This window comes from Grus americana, chromosome 3, assembly GCF_028858705.1.
Source record: "Grus americana isolate bGruAme1 chromosome 3, bGruAme1.mat, whole genome shotgun sequence".
NCBI classification, from domain to species: Eukaryota; Metazoa; Chordata; class Aves; order Gruiformes; family Gruidae; genus Grus; species Grus americana.
The window spans coordinates 46,241,400-46,264,474 of NC_072854.1; the positions used below are offsets into that span (position 1 = coordinate 46,241,400).

Genomic DNA, 23,075 nt, shown 5'->3' on the forward strand with positions numbered 1-23,075 from the left:
TTCTCTGGGACATTCTTGTGGTTCCCATCAACATAAAAATATGCTTTCCGATTCATTTAATCCCAGAATAAAGAGGAGAACTAAACATACAGCAGTAGTTTTCACTGAAATAGAGAGTGAGTTGGACAAATACTTTGACAGATACCTCACATAGTATGTGCTGCTGAAATAAGCACATCATTTTTCCTAATTTCTTTAGCAGTAATTCTGAGTGTCTAAATAAGCACTGGTACTTTCAATAGCTTAACATATTTTTTCTGTATTAGCACTAAAAAATTAATATTATTTTTAATAAACTAAGAGTTTCAGATTTTGCTCTAAGAAATCTAATGAGATGAAGTTCAGTGTTAATTACCAGTGTTAGAGTAGAAACTTGGGATCCCCAGGTTCAGGTTTGATGTTATTTTTATAATGCAGCAGATACTAAAACCCATTAGAAAAAGAGGCGCTTTTAAATATGCTATTTTATGAAATATAAGGGCATAAACTTACAAATTTGCATAGTTTTAAAAATATTTATTATAGCTCTCAGAAGCGGCTCAACAGAAAGAACATACTTGATTCCGATTAAAAAAAAAATCTTCTCTAAAATAGAATTTTCTCTACATTTCAGAAATTTGAATTTTCCAACTGTAACATCTATGCTCCATTCATAATCAATAAGTCTGAATGAATCCCTTCACTTTCTCTTCAGAGGTATAAAATAATGTATTTATAACATCTAAAGACAGACACAGAATCTAAAAGCCTCACAGGGGCCTCCCAAATATTTAAGAGTTTATCAATAAATTTGCCAGTGAGAGAAGGTCTTATACATACATTAAACTTTCTACAGTGAATAAGTATCTATCTCCTTTATGTTCTGCTATTTAGTTGGGGAGAAAGAAAGAACATTATTTTTCAAGGAATTATTAACAATGTTAACTCTAATCTTTAGACCTCAATTAATATCACCAAATGTAAATGTCACATGTAACACTGAATCAAGAATTGTTTTGGAAATATCCTCTCAACAGAAATACTGGCACATTGCTTGAATAGATTGAAAGAAGTTGTTGCAAGTTACTTCTGCATGTTATATATTAGAAAGCAAATTTGGAAGGTCAACTAACACAATTCATACAAAGACAGACCTGTCAGAATGCATAAAAATGTACACAGTTTCAGCTGGAAAGTACTCAGCCACTGCTCAAAATACTAGTAATTTATGAGCCATATACATATTTTTAAAGATCAGATTAAGAGGGCTAAACCCTTGTGAGAATCAAATGGCTTTCCCACTTTTGACCCAAACAGATTATTTTTTGATTGCCCACCATTAGTTGATTCATAAGGAAAGTTAGATGGTTTTGGAAAGGTAGTAAACTTACAGGCTAGGTCAAATTAATACTTTAAGACAGTCTTCTGTGGCAATTGGTGGTTTAGGGACTTCCTGAACTGCAGAATACATGAAGACTACTGTGATCAATGATCACCAAATCATCCTTCTTTAACTTGTCCAATTCTTTTTGATAAATAACCTCCTCTCCAATGCTATGATGGACTTAAGAAATCAAACAATTTCAGGTATATAAATGAATTTTAACCTAGTAACTTCACTAATTTAACGATAAATATAAATTATGAATCCTCACCTATCTCACATATCAGAAATTCACTTAGATACAGTGCAGCACTGCAGGGTTCCATGCATGTACCAAATAGCTTTCAGTCTGGGAAGGTAGTTTTGGGGTCTATCTACACCACTGAGTTCTTTAACTCTTCCCAAGAACCATTAAAAATACAGAGAAAGCACATCATGGGACTCTCAGATTAAAAGGATATCATATCTTTCTTTAAAAAAGTGAACTCCACTAGATAAAGCATGCCCTGTTAGACTTTATCGATATTGACCTCTAAATACAAGTTGCATAAACCACAACCTATCATCAGCTTTTGTTTAAAAAATGAAAAGTAACAGCACTTTCTCTTCCTTCACCATTACTCTTTCCTCTATTCAATTCAGCAATTCCATGCTTTCCTTCAGAGCAAAATATATCTTCTGAGAAGCTCAAAAATGCTTCAGCTATTCCCATCTTGGACTGTCTCATAAAAACATCAATTCTAGGATTGTAAAGACTGCCAACTTAAATTACTTACTTACCTGTTTTTCAGCTTGCCCATAATCTGATCCTTGGGGTGACAAAAAATGACAAATATGACCATTGTTTTTTGCTTTTTCTCGAAGACCCATAGCAGTTCGTACTGTGGCATTTCTAGCATGAACAAACACCATCACCTTAAGATAGAAAGAAACAGGACTGATGAGACATAACAAAAGTCTTAATCAAACAATGAAAACACTTTAATTACAAAATATCCCCTATAGGAACAACAACAACAAAAAGTTAATACATGACATACTAATGTTGCTTTAGGGAAATTAAAGGATGATCCTGCCTATACTGTATTTAATATTTTCAAAGACCTTTTGAGAAGGTTCTCTTTTTTAATTCTTTAGTCTTTAAAAGACAGCAAGATATCTGTTGGCAAAAAATAGTTCATTTTTACAAAGTAGGGAGATTACCATTGATGTAAAGATTTATGTTATCTGACACATCCTAAATGATCTGGAAAGCAAATAGAGAGGTGGTAAGTTTTCTGATGGTATGACTCTATGTGAGACAGCTGAAATAAAAACTGACTATAAAGAACCTCAGGAGGTTATTGTAGTCCCAAACCACTGGACAATCAAAGAGAAGAATGAAATTAAGCACCAACAAATGCAAAACACTTATGGGAATATGAGTTTTAAACTAACAGATATGATTATGGGTTTTAAACCACATACTATCACTCAGTAAGATATCTTAGAAACACATTTCCCTGAAAATATCAGCAAAGAGTTGAGTGGTAATCAAAAATTATTTGTGCCCATGTCTGCAGTAGGCTTTGGAAATACAGTCGGGTATCACCCATCCAACCCCACTGTCACTTGACTATGCTTATTACCATCACATATGGTATTTGAACCAAGAGACAGCAATGAGATGTTAATACTTATCCCTTTAGATATGTATGTCTAACAGATATTAAATTAAGATTCACTGCAAGGCATATTTAAGATGAATCATGGCAGTAAGCCCCCTGATTGGTGTAGAAAGGGAAAAGTGATTAAATAGCACTTAATTCCATTGTAATAACAGTTCTGAATGTCTGTTAACCACATACTGCTGGAAAAGGCACACTATAGAAAACACTATATTGTCCCGCTAAGCACTTTGTATTGTCTAGGGTTTGCTTAAAATGACCCCACATACTTGGTCAGACAACTGTTCAGTTTGATTAAAGTATCACAATTTCTGTGTTCTTAAAACGCACATATGGAAAAGCTCGAGTGCCTGGCTCTTGAGTAAATGGCAAACACTGTTTTGCAAGTCCACCTAATTTTAATTAAAAATGTAACCATAGAGTTATAGTTCTGTTTTAAGGTAGTTTCAGCTGAATTTTAAGGCTGGTATGTCAAATTCCAGAGAATGGCGGGTTTAATCTTGGCCTTTTGGCAGCATCATCATTGTATCAACTTGCAGTGTATAACTGCATTATTTTAAATGAAAAACTATTAACAAAGTAGCAGTATTTAGGGTATAATTAAACAAGCTACTGCCTCTCTTCTTAATTTGGAAATTCATAATTTAATTGTAAATGTATAATGCACATACAATTTTATACAAAAGTAGTCATAATAGTTATAAATTTATAATTTATACAAATTCACAATTAAAAAAACAAAATTAATTCAGGTGACAACACAGAGAAGGGCTAAAAAGAGAAACAATGTGTGCATTACTATTTGCTTACTGGGAGCTATCCCTCATTATGTGTTTTAGCTTATTTGATACATTCTTGCATCATCAATTTAGTAACACTGTGACTCCTACAATTATTAGCTTTCATCTGAGTAGAAATATTCTCAGATACATGTCACAGCAACATACCTATATTCTCTAACTTAAACCCAACATATTGGCAAAATCTTTTTAAAATTTCTTCCAAAAGCAAGAGGACCACAACATAAAGTACAGTGTATGTCCCTTCTGTCTTCATTAATTGCTTAAGCATTATTTGTATATTTATTTTTTTGTAATTTTTTTCTATAGAAAGCCTGAATAAAAATATGTAAGTACTCAAAACAGCAGCTTCCTTTTATTAACAGATGTACTATGTCTTCTCCAGTGAATTCTCACTTACAAACTCTGTCAACAGGTTTGACTGAAAAAAATCACTTTTAAAATCAACTTGATTTTATAGTTTAGTAGTTTGTTTCCTTTTCAAATAGAGTCATATTAAAACTTGATTCTTTGGTGAATAATAGCTAAATTCTGTGAAAATAGCTAACTTCTGAAAGTTGAGAAACTGAGGAAATACAGCATCAGGCATTAAAGTGAAATAGGAATGGTCCTTTTTATCCAGGTAATTTTGAAAGTCCTGAATTAGGAAGTGTAAAAACATTTGACGTGTTGACTCCTTAAAAAAAAAAAAAAAAAAAAAAAAAGTCACATATGCACTACGGCATTTTATGATTTAACCACAAAATAGGTTTGTTGACTAGTTTTACACTATATTTTAATCTTCTAGATTCTATTTGATTTCAGTCCTGCATTAATTTTGAAATTGCCACCTACATCTTAAATCTAAAAAGGCAACTTTGACAATGGTGTTTATGCAGCATTAATATTAAAAAAGTTCTAACATATTAGACTAATATATTTTTGCATGCTTTGACATAATATTGATAAGTATCTTACTGGTTCTCCTGACCTTTATAAATTCCTAACTGAAGAGCAAATGAAGTGTGGTTTGACTGAATTTTTTAGAGTAGCAAGGAGTTATATGGCTAAGAGGACAAATCTAAAAGAGCAGCTGCAAGCAGGAACGCTTTTAAGGTTTGAAAGGAACTAATAAAAACAGTGAAATAAAATAGCAAGCAAATCTGCACACAAGTGCGTATCTATACCCAATAAACAGAGAAAGAGTCATGTTAGGATGTAACTTTGAACAAGCTACAGTAAAAAAAAAAATTAGGTGTAATGCTTTAGTGGCCTAAAAAAAAAAAAGAATAAAAAAGCTGTACTGGGAAATGAGAATGGGTAAAACCATAAGTCACTACAGTTACAAAGTAAAGCACAGACTACCAGTCACAGAAGAGATGATAGCAGAAAATAGGCCCTTAATTGAAGAATCTTCCTTTTAATTATTATATAAATGAACAGAAACTGCAATGCTTGTATAGAGCCCATTCCTGAAACTGTGTGAGGAAAATTCCTCTTAGTTCCAGTCATAATCAGACAGAGTCTTTAGGAACTGACACTCTGAAGTCAACTGTGACTACGATGTCCTACTCCTGCTAAGACAATGATAAGCAACACCAGAAAGATAAGGGAATATTGTTTTGAAGAGTTAGGAGAAAATTTGTTGTTATTCTTCAGGTTTCTTCCCTGCCCTTAATTCTACCTCACCTTGAAAGCAGATTGTGCTAAAAGTAGTATATTGGGGGATGAAGGTGTAACTTTCATATGTAACTTTTACTAGTCATACAGAAATATTAGAAACTCAACTTAATAGGAACCTCTGTAGGAAAATAAAATCTAATAGCTGACATTTTGCTATAGAATATTATACAAACATATAAATATAAGTATATTGTATAACCGAACCTTGGCCGCTGAACATTCCTAAAATGATTACATAGCATTACTTTTGCAATACCTTCCTTTCAATTAACATACTTTAGAACACATGACTCAAAAATCAGTTTGTCTCAGGAGAAAAGAATCTGAATCCTTTTTCAAAGTCTAGCACCTTGATTTTATTTGAAATGGTGACAAACTTAATCTAAAAAAATGGCAAAAAATATTATGTAGCACTGTGGAAGATGTAATAGTTGTACAGACTTGGACACACCTGCAGTCATCTACTTGAGATGCTAGATAAGATACACAGGAGCTCAAGAAATGCAGGTATTAAGAGCACAGCTATGAGAGGTAATAGAAAAGACCAAAATGCCTTAAGAAATAAGACCATAAAATAAATAAATTGGAATTTCCTAGAAAAATTGAATTCTTGGTAGAAATAAAATTATACAGTCCAGGGTACTGGCAGGGAATTGAAGAAGAGAAAAAATAAAGAACTACTGTGCAATGCTCACAGTTAAAAGCCCACAAGAATATTACCACTGTAAGAGGAGGATCACTGATAGAACATTCAAAAGCCATGAAACCACTAATCAAAATGTTTATGAGAAACACTTTCATATTTTTTTTCATGCTGCTGAGAATGTCAACAGTGCTGGAAAAAGAGTTGGAGCCTTTTACCTAAAAACAGCTACCTGGGAACCTTAGGAACTTTGATATCAGGAGGCACTCAGTTTAAATGCTTCAAGAACTGTAAGACAGATGGACTGGAATCACATTACACTTGAAGCTCCAAGGTTCCTTTATCTTTTATTTTAACCATTATACTCAATAAATTGCAATAAATTAACAGTATTGAAAACTTCTTTCTGACATCCAATACTACATATAAACTGTAGCCATAAAGAGCATCAACATTCTTTTCTACTCCATTCACCCAGTGAACTGAGGGGTTAATATTTAAAGAGCTTATGTTTCTGCTTTCAGTTAGGAGAGGCTTGGTACAGACTTGATAAAACTTCAGTTATGATTTCTAAAGCTTCTGCCCAGATGCAGCTGGAATGAAACAGGACAAGTACAATTCCATGCTGGGTTTTTCACAAGAACTGAAAAACAAGCAGCCTGTTTCTCAGTCAAGGGACTGGAAGATGGTTCAAGTGCATCATTAGGAATAGTAGTTAGGCAGGAGAAGTTAAAAAACCCAAACAACTGGGCTAAATTGGGAAGCCAGTCTTTAACAAACACAGTTTGTATTTAATCTTCCTTGTTACATCAAAACATGATCAAGATCTAGTTTTTATCTTGTTTTATCTAGCATACTCTGATCAAACCCTGTTCTCAAGAATTAACAATTCCATACTGGGATTTCCTGTGAGGTTAATCATGACAAGAAGTCAGAATTACATAATCCCAAGAAAAAAAAAATGTATACAACATTGTTTCTTCATATTCCCATTTTGCAAGTGAAACCAAGGTTAAGTGTATTCACTATCTGAGTGTGAAACTTAAGATGTGAGATCGTACTACTTACTATATATGACTTGATAAAATCAAAGGAGAGCTCCTATTAACTCCAATTAAGCCATGAGCACCCAGTACTCTTAATCATCAGATCAACGCTTCCTATGTCATAACTCAAAATTTAGAAGCCCTGATTAGTATGTACTTCTGAAGATGTTTATTTCAGAAGATTCAGGCTCTGTAACATCAGACATAAACTGTCAGAGGCAGGGGAAAAAAAAAAAAAAATCTAAATTTTCAGTGAAGTGTCTCTTTGTCCTACGTAACAGACCATCTCTTCTTTTTCCATCATTCTCTATTGTATAGATCACACGATTTTAATCTTCTGGAATGAAGATGTGTCCTGACACAGAACTACTTCTTTATCATATAAAATCTCTTGCACTAAATGAACTAAAAGAAATAAAGGTCTAATGCATAAAAACTCTCAGAATATTCACTGGTCAAAGAACACATTGATATTCTCTTAACACTTTTTATATGGCTTTTTTATATGAAGACAATGTCTGACATCACAGCAATCACTCATTCAGAAAGACATAAGACCTTATTATGCAAACAATAACTAAGAAACATGCATTGTAGAACAGCCCTCTACCCAGAAGCCTTTCCACAGGTTTTATAGAAAGAATTTAAAGAAAATTAGATACCTAATTTTCAGATGTGTAGCATGTTTTCTTTAGGAAATTTACCTCCCACTGTTTTTAAACTAATAATGCACACTTGAATTCATTGACTTTCGTGTATTTCATGATCACCTATCAACAGCTGACCAAATTTTTAAATTTAAAATGATTGCACAAATTGCTGACAATAAAAAGAACTTCTCAGTGAGAAGCAGACAGGCACCAAGTCTGAATAAAAAAAATAGTCTGCTTTATTAGCTGATTAGAGGTGCCCAATCTTAAGGTTAATGTTTACTTGTAATCTCTGTACATCACCAAATATGTTTGTAAAGAACCAGCTCTAGCTAAAAACTGACGTAACACCTCGTTGAATGTTTTTCCCCCAATGAAGTTGGTAAGCATTTACCAAATATGTTGTGAGACAGCAATATAGTCTTAAGAGGGTTAATTTAGTCTGTCCTAACTGTGTCAGAGAATATTATATTTCAGTGGCAAAATCTCTGTGCATTAAATTATGCAAATAGGTTAGGAAAAGTAATTTAGAATAGAGAGAAGCGGTTCCACAGCTACAAGCTGTGTAATTAGATCTGTACTCTGCAGTTCAAAGCTAGCTCTGGTGTATATAGCCCTAGTGCTGAAAGCGTCTGCTGCTGCTCTCCTGAAACCAAAGCTTTTAAATGATAAAAAATACACAAGAAAGGAGAAAGCAAATGTCTCTAGCTAGGTTACCTCCCCAGAATTTTCTTAAAGTATGAAGCAATCAAACATTTTCACGTAAGACTTTGCTTAAAATTCACAACAGGAAGTGCTTACATTCCCCAAGTGTTGCATATTCCAGGTTGTAATCTGTCTGAAAGTTAGTGCATCACCAAAGCACTGAAAAGCATGCTATTATTGAACATACCTACGAGAACTAGTACTTTTCTGTTATATCAGAGACACATAACTAGACACTAATATAACTTATATTTTCACGTAGAGGAGAAAGAAAAAATGTGCCACATATACATGTAACAAAAGTGTATAAAATCATTCATGAAAATTTATAATCAGGTACTCGAAATCCCTTGAAACACCCTTCTTCTGCCTTGAACAGTAAGATGCTTGTGCTAACTTTTGCTACTGGAAAACGTGTCTTTCAAACTAACATTCTCTATGACAACTCCAAAATGGCGTATTCATCTTTTTGAGGAAGCACACTGGCTCTTTCAGGTATCTTTCCATCTTGTCATTAGAGTGCTGATCATGCAAATGCTTGAATTCAGCAGTTTTACTTAACATCTTGCCTCGAGGACAGAAGGGCTAGGTTTTGTCACCCATTTTGAATCACATCTTTCAAAAAAATTAAGATGAAAGAATGAATTTATTTAATGTCGATACTAATTATGTAGTTTAGAAACAAGTATATATACTTTATTTTAGCTTAAAGACGTTGTTTGGCTTCACCCAGTTAAATCCTTATGACATGTTCTTTTATGTGGCATCCAGTTCTTGACCTGGGTATTACTTCTACTGAAAATGAACAGCTAGGAATATGGATCAACGGATCAATACACCCAATCATTTTCTCCCTTAAGGTCAGCATGAAACCTCCTCAAAGTATTTTACAAAACCCAGTTTCTAATGAGGTTTCAACACTTCTCCCCAAGGAGCAGTGACTGCACCTATTTATGTTAAAAACATCATCCCTTGCACCTCATTAAATAGAACCATCTCCTAGACTAAGTCAACTCACTAATGTCTAGTCTCATTTTAAAGAATAATAAAATTGTGTTGTGATTTCTCCCCAATTGCCAAGATACAGTTCAAAATTCCAGTGCCTACCGTTACAGAAAAGTTCCATGCAAAATATAAATGAAAAGAATACACATGGCTCTTGATAAAAAATAGTCACTGCAAAATCAGAATGTCTTCATTACCAGCTCTAAATGATAGCATGACTGTATAACTGTGATTTCCCTTTTCTCTCACCAATATCACAATAACTTATGAAGATCACTATCCAGAACTAGTAAAACAACAGCAATAAAGTATATGAAATAAGAATTTTTATAAGGTGACCTACATAAAAGCTTAAAAAGTTTAACGTAGAAATCTTGCTTTTATTTTAGCAGATTTTTTTATTTTGCATATTAACGTCTTTTCACATATTAAACAACACCATGGGAATGGGAAAAGCTGAACAGGCTGTGTCACTTACCAAGGCAACAAGAGAATTTGAATTTATTTTCTAATTATTTTAATTTATTTTAGTACATCATGTGTTTAAAAGAAATACTGATATAATCTGCATGTGTATTAAGATCTTTTACACTGCAGAAAATTAAAGGATTACTAAGCTGCCTACAAATAATGCTAATAAGACATTTTATATATCCTTCCTTTTATATAGAAAATTCTTCACAAGTTAAAAGCAGATTGCATTTATGCATCATATAAAATTAAATAATGTGCGCTAGAATAGAGGAATTTTCATTCAAGCTTAAGTGGTCAAAAATGCCAAAAAAAAAAAAATCATCAGCAAGAGTCACCATTAAAACATCTTCAAGAGAAACATTCAGCAAACTCTGCTGAAGACAAAGCTACACAATGTCATACAATATTTTAACAGATAATTTTAACTAATAACAACAACAACAAAGAAATCTATAATGCCGCACCAGCTAATCTGTAATGCAATATATTTTGAACTCTTGATAGATTACCATTAATTGCTGTCTCTGCTAAGTTTTGATTTAATTATTTACTCAAATAAATTACTTACCATGTCTGTTCAAACAAAAAATAGGATTTTTGAAAAAACCTCCACAGAATCTAATTTAAAGAAATCTATTTAACATAGCTATTTATCTAATTATATTTCTATTTAGATATACCAGCTTTTAAGGGTAATAACTCCTATTTAGTTTACAGACATTTTAAGTATCATAATGAGCACTTGCTCATTTATCTATCTGTAATACTACTACTTTTTAAAGACATCTGTCCTATAATTTCAATTTTTGTATTTCTTTTAATGTGGAAATGTATTTTTTACTTAAGATGTGCCCACCCTAATGAATATTACAGCATACAGTCCCATCTCATTTTTTGTACTGTTCATGAAATTCTGTGTAAAAAGCTACAGTAAGGACATTATATTGGAACTACTTTCTTAATTTTCTTCCTATCTGCCTTTCCTTCGTTTAGCCTTTTGTGTTCTAAATCTATCCACAAAATAGGCTCTACTATCATATACATTCTGAAATACTATCATCTTTCTTATTCTTCATTTTCATCTCTCTTACAGTTCCCTTCTTGCTGCATCTCCTCTGTTGTCTCTGACTTGTTACAATCTTTATTGTTACAACTATTCTAATTCTCAGTATAAACTTAGTTGCTCCTGGTTTTATTTTTTAAATTTTTTTCCTTGTCTTTCCTCCACCTTTGTTGTATCTTCTCTAGCAAAAGGTCTTTCCACTTAACCACAGACTTTTAAACACAGAATTTGTGGAACTTTTACTATTTAAAAATTTTTGTAGGTGTCATAAGTACGTAACATCTTTGTCTTTGGTACAAAATAAATACATTTGGAATAGTCCCATATAGTTCCAACAATACCTATTGTACAATATCTTTTTCTTGTTTCTATATAATTTATAGGCATTCTGAAAACTTACTGTGTCACTGATTTCCAAGTGGCAGGAGATGATTTAAAAGGTGTGCAGAATCCCCCATGAAAGGTAGATTCCACCACAAAAAATGGCCTTGCTACTGTCAGTTATTAAATTGACTTTTTAGGATTATATCTAACAAAACATTTCAGCTTGGGGTGACCAAGGAATATTTCTTTAACTACAAGTTGATAAATTGCCTTCCTCATCTTCTGACATTTTTCCCCTCATTTTAACATTATAACCTCAACTGAGCTCCTGCTAATCAGGTTACAGACATGATTTTTTGTCCTTTTTGAAGATAGGGATGTCTGTGTGATGTGCTGTCTTTCAGTTCTCAGGAACTTCCCCTGATCACTGTGGTCTTTCAAGGACTACCCTAAGTGACTCTGCAATGACGTCGGCCAGTTCCTTCAGCATGCGTGGGTGTCTCCAAACAAGTTGCATACATTTATGTAAGGGTAAGCATAAGGATAAGTCCCATTTGTCACAGGGACCCTGGGATTCCTGTAGGCATATCTTACCAGCAGAGACCAAGACAAAGAGGACACTGAGTAGCTCAATCTTTTGCATGTCCTTTGTCACCAGGTTTCCTGCCCCATTCAGCAAAGAAACATCATTTTCCCTAGTTGTCCTCTTGCTGCTGCTGAACTTGTGGAAGCCCTTCTTGTTGCATTTTACATCCCTTGCCAGATTCACCTCCCCATGGGGTTTGGCTTTCCTAATCCTACTCCTGTGTGCTTGGACAGTGCCTTTATATTCCTTCTGGGTCTCCTGTCCCTGCTTTACCCTCCTGTATGCTGACTTTTCATGTTTGAGTTTTGTCAGGAGTTTCTTTCTCATCCACACTGGCCTTAGGCCACTTTTCTTGATTTCCTGCACATCAGGATGGACCGTTCTTGAGCTTGGAAGATGTGAACCCTAAAAATCAACCAGCTCTCCTGGACCACCTGCCATAGGATTCTTCCAAGTAGATCCCTGAAGAGACCAAAGTGCTCTCCTGAAGCTCCAGAGCTGTGGTGTAGCTTTTTGCCTTGTTCCCTCCATCAGTATCCTGAACTCCACCATCTCATGGTCACTGCAGCCAAGGTTTCTCCCAGCATTCACATCCCCAATCCGTCCTTCCTTTTTTGTAAGTTCAACATCCAGCACAGCATCAACCCTCACCAGCTCCTCAATCACCTGTGCTAAGAAGTTGTCACCAATGCACTCCAGAAACTTCTTGGATTGCTTTTGCCCTGCTGTATTATCCCTCCAGCAGATATTGGGCTGGTAAAGTCCCCAGGAAGACCACGGACAGTGAACATAAGGCTTCTAGTTGTCTGAAGAAGGCCTCATCTACTTTATTGCTGATCGGTGAGTCTGTAGCACACTCCCACAATAATGCTATTTCATGTCTGTCTGCTGGCTAATCCTCCTCCTAAACTCTCAGCTGGCTCATAATCCATCCCTAGGCAGAGCTCCAGGTATCCCTGCTGTGCTCTCACATACAAGGAATTTTCTTGCCATCCTGGTCTGACCTTGCTCAAAAGCCTATTTCCACCCATTGCAGCTCTCAGTCATGTGAGCTATTGCATCATATCTCTGATCTCAATACAATCTTAGCTCAGCAACTGGTATAGATCTCTGATTTCTCCTTTTTGTTTCATATGCTGCATGTAGTAGTGCACAGGCATTTCAGAGAGGCACTCAGTTATGCTCATGTAAAAGATGACACTGTGTCTTCTGCCACTATGCAAAAATGAAAGATACAGGAGTTTGGTGTCATTACCATTCAAAGCTATGGATAAAGCAGTTCTGGATCCATAAGTTTAACATTATTCCTCTGGTATTAAAATAGGAGACTGATGATATCAAACCTTTATTCTGAAGAACAGTCAGAGTGCATGCAGCAACACTATTGGGAAGATGCTTCTGAGTAAAAAGTACTTGCTTATATGAAACTTCATGACTCTTCCTTTGTACCTATGCAAGTTATACACATTTTCCACTAATGTATGCTGATTGGTTTGTCTGATTTAATTTACATTAGGAAGTTCTAAATTATTAATTACTTAAATTGCAAGCACTTGTGTTTACGATCTTGTTTTATTATATTTTGAATTATACTAGATGGCCTATAAAATAAATGCTTAGTTATGGAATCAATGCTTAAATATGGATTCTGGACACTAAAGGAAACCTGTTTCAGAACAGCATAATGGGATCTATGCTATCTTCAATTTGTAGCATTAGCCAAGTATATGACAAAATGCAGAGGAAAAATGAATAGAGTGAAAATTAAAGTAGAGGACAAATTATTCAATAAGACAAACAAACAATACTTTACTGACTCCTACAGGTAGTAGAAATTATTCTGAATTTTAATTGACAGGATAAAAATAGAAATAGCAATATCTATTCTTGTATAGAAAATTAAGCAGGACTAGCTAGTCTATTACTATGCAAATATATGTCATTAGGCAGTTAACAATTGCATTTTTGCAGATGCCAATGGACTTGAACGACAGTTATTATTCAAAATTATAAGCAGCTTTTCACTGCATCTTTTTTTAGAAAAACAAGATCATGCAATAATTTGTTTCAAGCATTTCCCTTTGTCCTGTTCTGACATTAAATATTTTGACTTTGTACAATAAAATAGGTTTATACATTATCATAAACTATATTTTTGACAACTATCACTCCAGAATAAGAGTTGTCATATCTACCGTATCTCTTCTTATGTTTCTACAACTATTTATACTTATATGTATACCATCCATAAAATGAAAAAATAACCCAGGACCCAGTAGTGATAAGCAGATTCTATTCAGCTTTACTGAAGGAAAGGAACACAGAGGATACTGGAGAAATCTTCATATCTATTCCCATTACTTAAGCAAAAGATTAAGAAAATTTGCCATGTCAACCTCTATATCTTCTGGTTTTGTAAGATGCAGTAACATAAACAAATGTATTAAACAATTATAGAACAGAACAGTCAGGTTTTCTAGTTTACTTCTTATCAGTACTGATTTAAAAACACAGACCTTTCTCCAGAAGCCTTTTTTTGCCCCTAATCAACAGGTTTTCTACATCACCAAAAAAGTGAAGAACTGTCTTCAACTATAAGCAATATTTTTAATATGAAACTTTATTCTGAGGAATTTAAATGATGCAATAGTTTGCAAACAATAGTAAACTGTGCTAGAACAATTGAATGTCCCTCATACCCGTACCTTATATACCTAGCTCTTCTAAGATATCCTCTCCTAAATAAGAATATTATAAATACCTCATGATTAAATACATGACAGTATACAAATGTAACATATTCTGGAGTCATTTCTTGAGTAATCACAAAAAAACCTATCAATACCACAGCACTACATATATCAGAAATCTCATACTCCAGAAAGTGAACAGAAGTATAAAGGAATTTCCTGGTGCATCTTAGTGTCTTAATAGAGAATATTTATTTCCCATCCTCATGGATTCCTCAAAATAACTTATTTTCTATAGCATCCTATATTAATGTATATTTCAAATTAAAACCTACTAATGACATTACTATTGGATTCTCTGGTAATACCTGTCAAAAGTCAGTGATAGGCATAAGGTCTTGGTGGACAGTAGTTATCTTGTTACATTTTGAATAATTTACAGAAGTTTTGACAATAATCAGGAAGTTTATTAGTTGATACTATCTAAACTAAGCACACTAATCCATTTCTTTCAGGGCTACAGAGCAAGAATTTTCAAAAACTTTGGGCCACTGACAATCCTCAACATGTCTTCTGGAATATCATTTATCCTTGCCATTTAGTTCTTACTGAAGAACAATATGAAGCTGACAGGGATCCACAGACTTAACTTCCCACAATCTTTTAGACCACTAATGGTCTGCAGTCCCATGTTTGAAAAACAGCTTTTAACATGGAGCTAGTAAAACTCATCACATTAGGCTGCAAGACTGGTCAAGCTGCCTTTACCATGTTTCTAAGCCGTACATCCACAACTTAACACTTAGGTCATGCACAAAAGGCCAAATGGCTCAAGATGTAACTATTTATTATTTCATTTAAATATAATTTTAGGCTATAAGGAGTTACTTATTTGGAATTAAATTTGATTTTTTTTGTTTTAATGATTCAATGTATATTGATAATATCAGAAGAATAAGAATTTTAAATTGCATTTGCTACCTTAAACAGTTGTATTATCAATACCGACATTATTGTGTAGCTGTGCAAGACTACAGACATAAACTGAACACCTTGGGAACTCATAATTAATGGTAAGATATTAAACTGGTGCTTCTGGTCTACATAAATTCATCACGAACACCTGAGTACACATACACAGACAAGCTACTATGTAAATGCATATATGCAAAAATTAGCATAAGGCACAGAAATATAGCACATGAACATTTAGAAGGCTACCTAATTGAAGAATAATGGGTTATTATATACATAACTTGCTATAGCATCCATTTCCAGCAATTTCCTCAGCTGTTCATATACTCAGCTGACAAGGTATGAAATGTTTAAAGCCAAACAGATTTGACCAGAAAATATAGAGGAAAACAGTACATACATATCATTTGACAATAACATGAAACATCTGGTATATAACATTTCTGAAGCATATCTTCTACACAGGACATCAATATACTATTTTTAATTAAAGATACAAAGTTACATTTATTCAAGCATAAGATTATATTAACTATTATATCCTTAAAATTGCAAAAGGCAGTTATTGTGAAAATGAACTGCATAAATAAATGATGAAGATGCAGAACATAAAAATAGTGCACCATCACTGAATTAGTTTGTCTGTGATTCTGTTCAAGAAACCATACATGCAAATGGGCTCTAATTGCGCAAAAACTGCAAAAGAAATTCTACAGAAAACTATCCAAAGTATTCAAGTCTTCACCTAATCAGCTGACACATCTAAAATGATCAGCCATAATTCAGCTATCCTGCCAGACCACTTCACCTTGTGTATTTGTGTATGTGTGCATATATAAATATAGAAGCAATATATACAAGTATATATGCAAATAAGCTACACCAGGTGATGAAGTAGAACCAATCTGTATGGATAGAGTTACAAAACCTGAGACTGAAATAAACTCTTTAGGCTATAAGATGGAAGTCTAGAAAAAAACCATTCTTGATAAAGAATACATTCTAACAAATCCAGTCATTTTTCAGAGTTATTTGTCCAAAGTGTGCTATAAACACTATTTCACCCAGGAAAAATTCTAGGACAAGCTTAATTCTCAAGGTACTAAGTTCCAGAGAGACCCCTGAAGAAAATACTGTTTTATTAAATCTTATCTTACGACACAGCTATAAAAGCATTGTCAACAGTTGCAGTAACTAAGCTTATTAAGCTCTTATCTTCACATGGTTTCTGCAACCAAATAACAGCTGGAAGACTGATAATAAAGATATTTAATCCATCATTTTTACAGATGAAATTAATACCTGTCAAATTCACTTCTGACAATTTAATATAATAGATTGAAAATAACTACTCAGTGTTTCTTTTTTGGTTTAAGATAGCATTGTAAGAAAAACAAGATGACACTTCTTAGTACTGCAAAGTTCAAGTCAATTATTGTAAATAGAGAACAATTACAGACAAAGCGAATGTTTTACGTACAATATGTAGCACAGAACCAGTTTTGACTATATAAATTCAAGTGTAATCTGCTTCTGATCTGACATCAAAAATCCTGACTTGATAGAGTATTAAAAACTTGTGCAAGGTGATACTTAGAAGTTATCCCAAGATTTTAAAAAAAAAAAAAAAAAAAAGCATCTCAGTATTACTTCTAATGAAGTAAATGCAGAACAGTGGTAAAGAATAACATTTTAATTAAGTACATAAATTCTAATTAATAAAGCAAGCTTGATCTCCAGAAAACTGCACACTAACCACCCAATGCATACACTGATTAAAAATTTAACAAGTACACATGGCTGTATTATGCACATGAAAAAAAATTCCAAATTTCATTTTAAAAGATAGAAGGTAAAGCTTGTCATAGGTACATCAGATGCAGTTGAGACAATACAAAAGCAAAACGGTGAGACAGAAGCAGCCAGCTAAACCTAAGAAATTAGTTCAAATCAGAAAAGCAAAAGCTCAGAAACTAACAAGGTAGTTGAAAAAGTACTTTTCTTCAAAAGGTTCTTAAATACACCTGAACTAAGCACAAAATGGGCAGTCTGAAATCACCGCCCATAGTGCATCATGGGGAACTGATGTTTTGTGTAAGGCTGTTCATAGTTTTTCTCTACATTTTTCATCCCAGTAGTAAGATTTCCAGCATGTTAATTCTGAAAAGGTTGTGATATCGCCACTGGTTTACCGTTCCTAAAGCCCGCTCCACTCAAGTTAACAGGAGTTGTTGCTAAATATGTAGGAATACTACTACTGTATTCACTTTTGGATGTTGTGGTAAGGCTTTCAACAGCTATTTACCGTTTAAAAAATCCAGGTTCTTTGCAACAGACAACCTGGCACCTTGGCCACCAGAAAAGCTCTTCCTTGACTATTGAAACCACTTCTTGTAAAGCCATTATGTCTCCTCAGTATTTAAGTACCGGCACCTTGAGCCTCAATGCTTGCACAGACAGCAAGGACAATGAGAACCACAGCAGAACTTCCACTGAATGGTCAGTTTTTGCTACGAACTGAAAATACCAAACTCAGTGAGAAAATGAACTTTCAAGGGGTTTTAGTGAGTACCGGAGCTAGTGGACAGAAATTAAAACAGACAATATGTCATCTCAGAGTTACACAGAAAACTCTCAAAAGCAGTGAGAAAACAGACACATTCATTGTCTTAAAAAGGAAAAGAGGTTTCAGAAGACAAGAGAACATTAAAGGCACTCCAAGTTGAAAACTGTAATAAACAGCCAAACTGGCAAACGAGCAAAGTCCATTGGGTAAGGAATCACGACCAAAACGTAAATATCTGTGGCTGAAGACAAGCAGAGTAACAGAGTATTGAAGGTCAGAAAAAAACCCAGAGAGGAAAGTTAGGTGCAAAGAATAAATATGGGAGACCTGCTGAAAGAACACAAAGGCCAAAGAGAACACAGGACTTCTTTTGAAGTAATATCAAAGATGATCAGCTATAGAAGAAAAACACAAAATAAACAAAAGAAAAGGTTGCAGAAACAGAAGAGATGACTAGTTTGGGGAATGTGGCAAAACCAAGAGAGTTTTATGAGTGCAGTTTGAGGAAGCACTTCCTCTGAAAGCTTTCAAAGAAATTCAGCAACTCCCCTTCTAATTCATAATGCAAGAAATTAATAACGATATCTCAAGAAATCTTATGCAATTTCAGGTTTTTACTGGTTTTGACCCAGAGAGAACGTTCAGACCACCAAAAAAAAAAAAAAAAGGCAAACAGTAAGGTTCTGACAAATTTATAGCAGCAAAAGTATTTAAGAGGTGACGGGGACAACGAGAGAAACACGTGATCTCTTGGTAACCAAGGCAGTGGGGTTAAACAGCAAAAGATCAGCAACAGCAGGAGGTATAATGGATGTGAACCTATATAACAACAGCAATGGTCAGAGTCAGAAAGAGTTAATTCTCTAGGATACTAACTTAAGCAACTGAACCTTGTCAAAGAGCAACAGCTGCATATTTTTTAGATAAAGGAATTTAATGTAAAGTTAAAATGTACATATGATATGTTTCAGAGGAAAAAAACCCCACCCTTACACATATTGTCATTTCTCAAAACTCCTAAAAATACTAGGGTGTTTCTCAAAGCATAACATGACAAAGTATTTTCCCCCTCATACACTGTGAAGGTAAAAACAGTATGATATGTATTGTCCTAAACTAGCTAGTAATGCAATGTTTCAATTTATTATAGAAATGATGTTGACATGTATGGTCTTCAGTCACTGCCTTTGCTGATCTTGTGAGGTTGTCTACAGGCTGCCTCAGAAAGGTGCTGCCCACTCCCCAGAACTTGTCGCCATTAGATGTCCTTCTCACAGGGCTGTAAAATGTGAACAAGTTTTTTTCAGCTCTGTAGCTGAATTAGTGCTGTTAATGCACGTGGCCCACTACTGGTGACTGCCTGACAAGAGACAGCTGTAATCACTTTGAGGGAATGATAATTTTCTGTGACTGATCCTTCACCCAGTCTTCAAGGGAACAGTATTCCAGAAGATAAATGCTGGCAAAAATACTCTACCTGCAACTGAGCATGGAGTCATATTCTCTGATGAATAGTGTGTAATTTCAGTCGTTTTTTTTTTCTTTGTTAAAGAATGTTCAGTTTATTAAGAGGTAGAAATAAAACTCCAAAAGCGCAAATCAGTCCAAGAGGATCTAACATCTTTTCAGATAATATAAAAAACATAGTAAATTAAAAGTATGACATGAAAAAAAATATTCACCAGCTAGTATCGAGCACAGAAGGACAGTCCCAGGAAAGCAGACTTAACAGCACAAGAGCTTCTCACTTAAAGCAGTCTTAAGAGGTACGATCTGACAGAGGAACCTCGTAACGACGATCTACATTGTTAGTAATCCTACAAAAAGAGCACACTGACTTAAAAAGCACCTGGAAACCTTTGGGACATTTTCTGATCTCACTTCCTCAGTCACGATAAAAAGTTTCTATAACAAAAACCCTAGAAAACTCAGTAGGGCAAGCCATCTATCATATCTTTCCTCAAGTTAAAGAGGAGAATTGTGCTATAAGACAAATGTTATAGTTTCAGCTGCATTTGGTAATTCAAAGTGAAGCCTACAAATGAGATATCTCATTAGTTTGAGCAGATGGATCAAAATTAAAGGCTGAATCACCAACTCTTAATTTCCCAGTAGCCAGGAAGATCTTGAAGTCTTGCAGAGGATGACTGTTGAAAAATCAACATAAAAAGCTTCTCTCCATCTGTCAAAACACATGCCTGTAGAATGCAACTACCTCCTACCAGCCTTAGTCTTAAAAAATGAAAACACACATACATCTATTAAAACACATGAACATGTAACTTCAGTCAAGCATCACACTGTAACCTATAATATGACAGGAACACATCAGCATGGCTTCCATGAGAGTAAATTATTCAGTTCTGGCATGCTAGAATTCTTTGAAAATGAGTTAACAGAACCGTAGATAAAGAAACAACATTGAATTTAATTTATTGAGACATTCCAAAGACTCTGGTAAATAATCTTAAAAAAGACAACACTGTGAAAGTCTGATGGCCACAGGAAGGTGCACATTAACTCACAGAACTTTAGAAGAGGGGAAGTATTTTTCTCTGATTCTGGTACTTCTTTCTTGCGCTTCAGTATAAAACAGAACAGGTATGTTTTTGGCTCTCTGGAGCACTGCTAATGAGATCTGTATCTGTCACACACTACTGCCTGAATAGTTATAAAATTCCAACCACTTCCTGAATTCCATACAGATATACAACTGCTGTGGAAATTTTTTCTACAGTATGGGGGGGGGGAAGGTATGAATACATCTTTCTAAGAAGTATAATTAGAAATAACCACAGCTTTGTTAAAAAGCAAAAAAACTTTAAACACATAGAATGTGAATAAACAAAAATTTCAAGGATACAAGCTAAGAAAGGTAACAGACGGTGACAGACTATGGTGAACACGGACACCAGGTAATGGACTTCTAAAAACTAAGACAATCGGCAGAAGGTGATAACTTTAGAAGATCAAAGGCTATTGTCAAAATTGTGAAAAGACACTAAAGAAAACCTTCCTAGAGTAATATTAACTATATTTGCTCCTAATATTCATCTTCCACTACTGAGGAGGCATTTCAATGTAGATATACCTATGTGACCTTCCCCCCTCCTCCCCCCTTTTTTTTAACATCTGCAGTCGGTTTAATAATTAGATCATTTATCATAGCATACTCAGTAAAAGAAAAAATCCCTAATATGCGGTACAATACTACATACTATAATTAACTGTATTATACAATGAGCTGATATGCTTGATTCTTCATTGTCAAAGATTGTATACCAGTGTTTGTATATGATTCATTTCAGGATATGAATGTTAGTTTCATAACTATCAAGACCAATAATAATCAAGACCATGTTTTAAATACTCTGAAGAGAAGTCCAGTGTAACTAGTTGGTATTTAGACTGTATTTAAGAGGGTTCTGCATCACAGCAGAACGAACATTTTCAAACAAAGAAAATTCTTAACATTTACAATCAATTGAATCAAATTAACCAAAGGGTTCTGAAACTAAATCAACATTTATATAGCAAGGGAAACCACATTTCTGCTTTGTCTGAAAATACATTCCTTATTTGGTTATTGGTTTGACATATAATTTTCAGAAACTGAGATCAGCAATTGTGTCAGCTGCTGAAACTGCAAAATTAAGTAGACTACATAGTTTTTCACTTGACCTCTTTCAGCTGTAGCTCATGCCTTAAAACACTCATGCATTCAGCTGCTAGTACAGGAACTAAAACTATTCCCAAGGAAAGCTACAAAAACATCTCCTGGTAGAATTAAACAACTTATTGTACTTGAATTTTTCAAATAATATTATATATGTTTGTCGACAGTTTTTTCCTCAGTGTGAAGAAAAGAGAGAGGAAGAAAGGTGTAACAAACACACTGGAACAGGATGCAACTTCCTGACGGGAATCCAAGATATGTTACTCATTTAGACCTACTGATTTCAAGAATCTGCTAATTGTAGATTTATCTGTAGCAAGTGAAAATACACTAAAACATAACAAGAATTGAAAGATAAGCAACTAAATGTACCTAAGTGTTAGGAATTTGGTTAGGTATGTGCATAATTGACAATGAGGAGAAAATAAAGTTCCCTTGGTACTGCCAACAAATTTTGTTAACAATCTTCACTCAAGAAAATATCAGCATTTCCACAGGTAATCTTCATGCAAGTTTTCTGAATGTAACAACAGTAACTGGTATCAACAAGAGAAGGTAAGTTTGTCCTGGTTTTGGCTGAGATAGAGTTAATTTTCTTTCTAATAGCTGGTATAGTGCTGTGTTTTGGATTTAGTATGAGAATAATGTTGACAACGCACTAGTGGTTTTAGTCGTTGCTAGCTAGTTGTAGTGTCTACACCAAGTCAAGGACTTTTCAGCTTCTCAGGCCCTGCCAGGTGCACAAGAAGCTGTGAGAGTACAGCCAGGACAGCTTACCCAGCCTGGCCAAAGGGATATTCCCTACCGTAGAACGTCATGCTCTGGATAGAACTGGGGAACCTAGATGTGAGGTGGGATTGCTGCTCAGAAACAGATTGGGCATCTGATTGTTTTCTTTTTTTCTTTTTCTTTTGTATGCGGTGAACAATTGGATTTGTGCATCACTTGTTTTATCGTTATTACTATTATTACTATTATTATTGTTATTCTCTTCCTTTGTTATCCTATTAAACTGTCTTTATCTATACCCACGAGGTTTTTTCCCATTCTCCTCCCCATCCTGGGGGGAAAGGGAGGGAGGTGGAGGGACTGCGTGGTGCTTAGTTACTGGCTGGGGTTAAAGTATGACAGCATTAAAGCAGGGGGAGCAGGAGGACTAAGAAGCTGTTGCTGAAGTATT

The 23,075-nt window shown here is 34.5% G+C and overlaps 1 protein-coding gene across 2 annotated transcripts in view; it reads right to left on the minus strand.

The window, feature by feature from the left end:
* Positions 1-23,075, minus strand: part of ASCC3 (activating signal cointegrator 1 complex subunit 3) — a 276,779-nt gene that overhangs the window by 137,257 nt on the left and 116,447 nt on the right. For both annotated transcript variants that reach the window (XM_054820094.1, XM_054820095.1), the window contains exon 14: positions 2,144-2,278. In XM_054820094.1, coding sequence (XP_054676069.1) covers positions 2,144-2,278 — 135 coding nt within the window. The remainder of the gene's footprint in view (positions 1-2,143; positions 2,279-23,075) is intronic.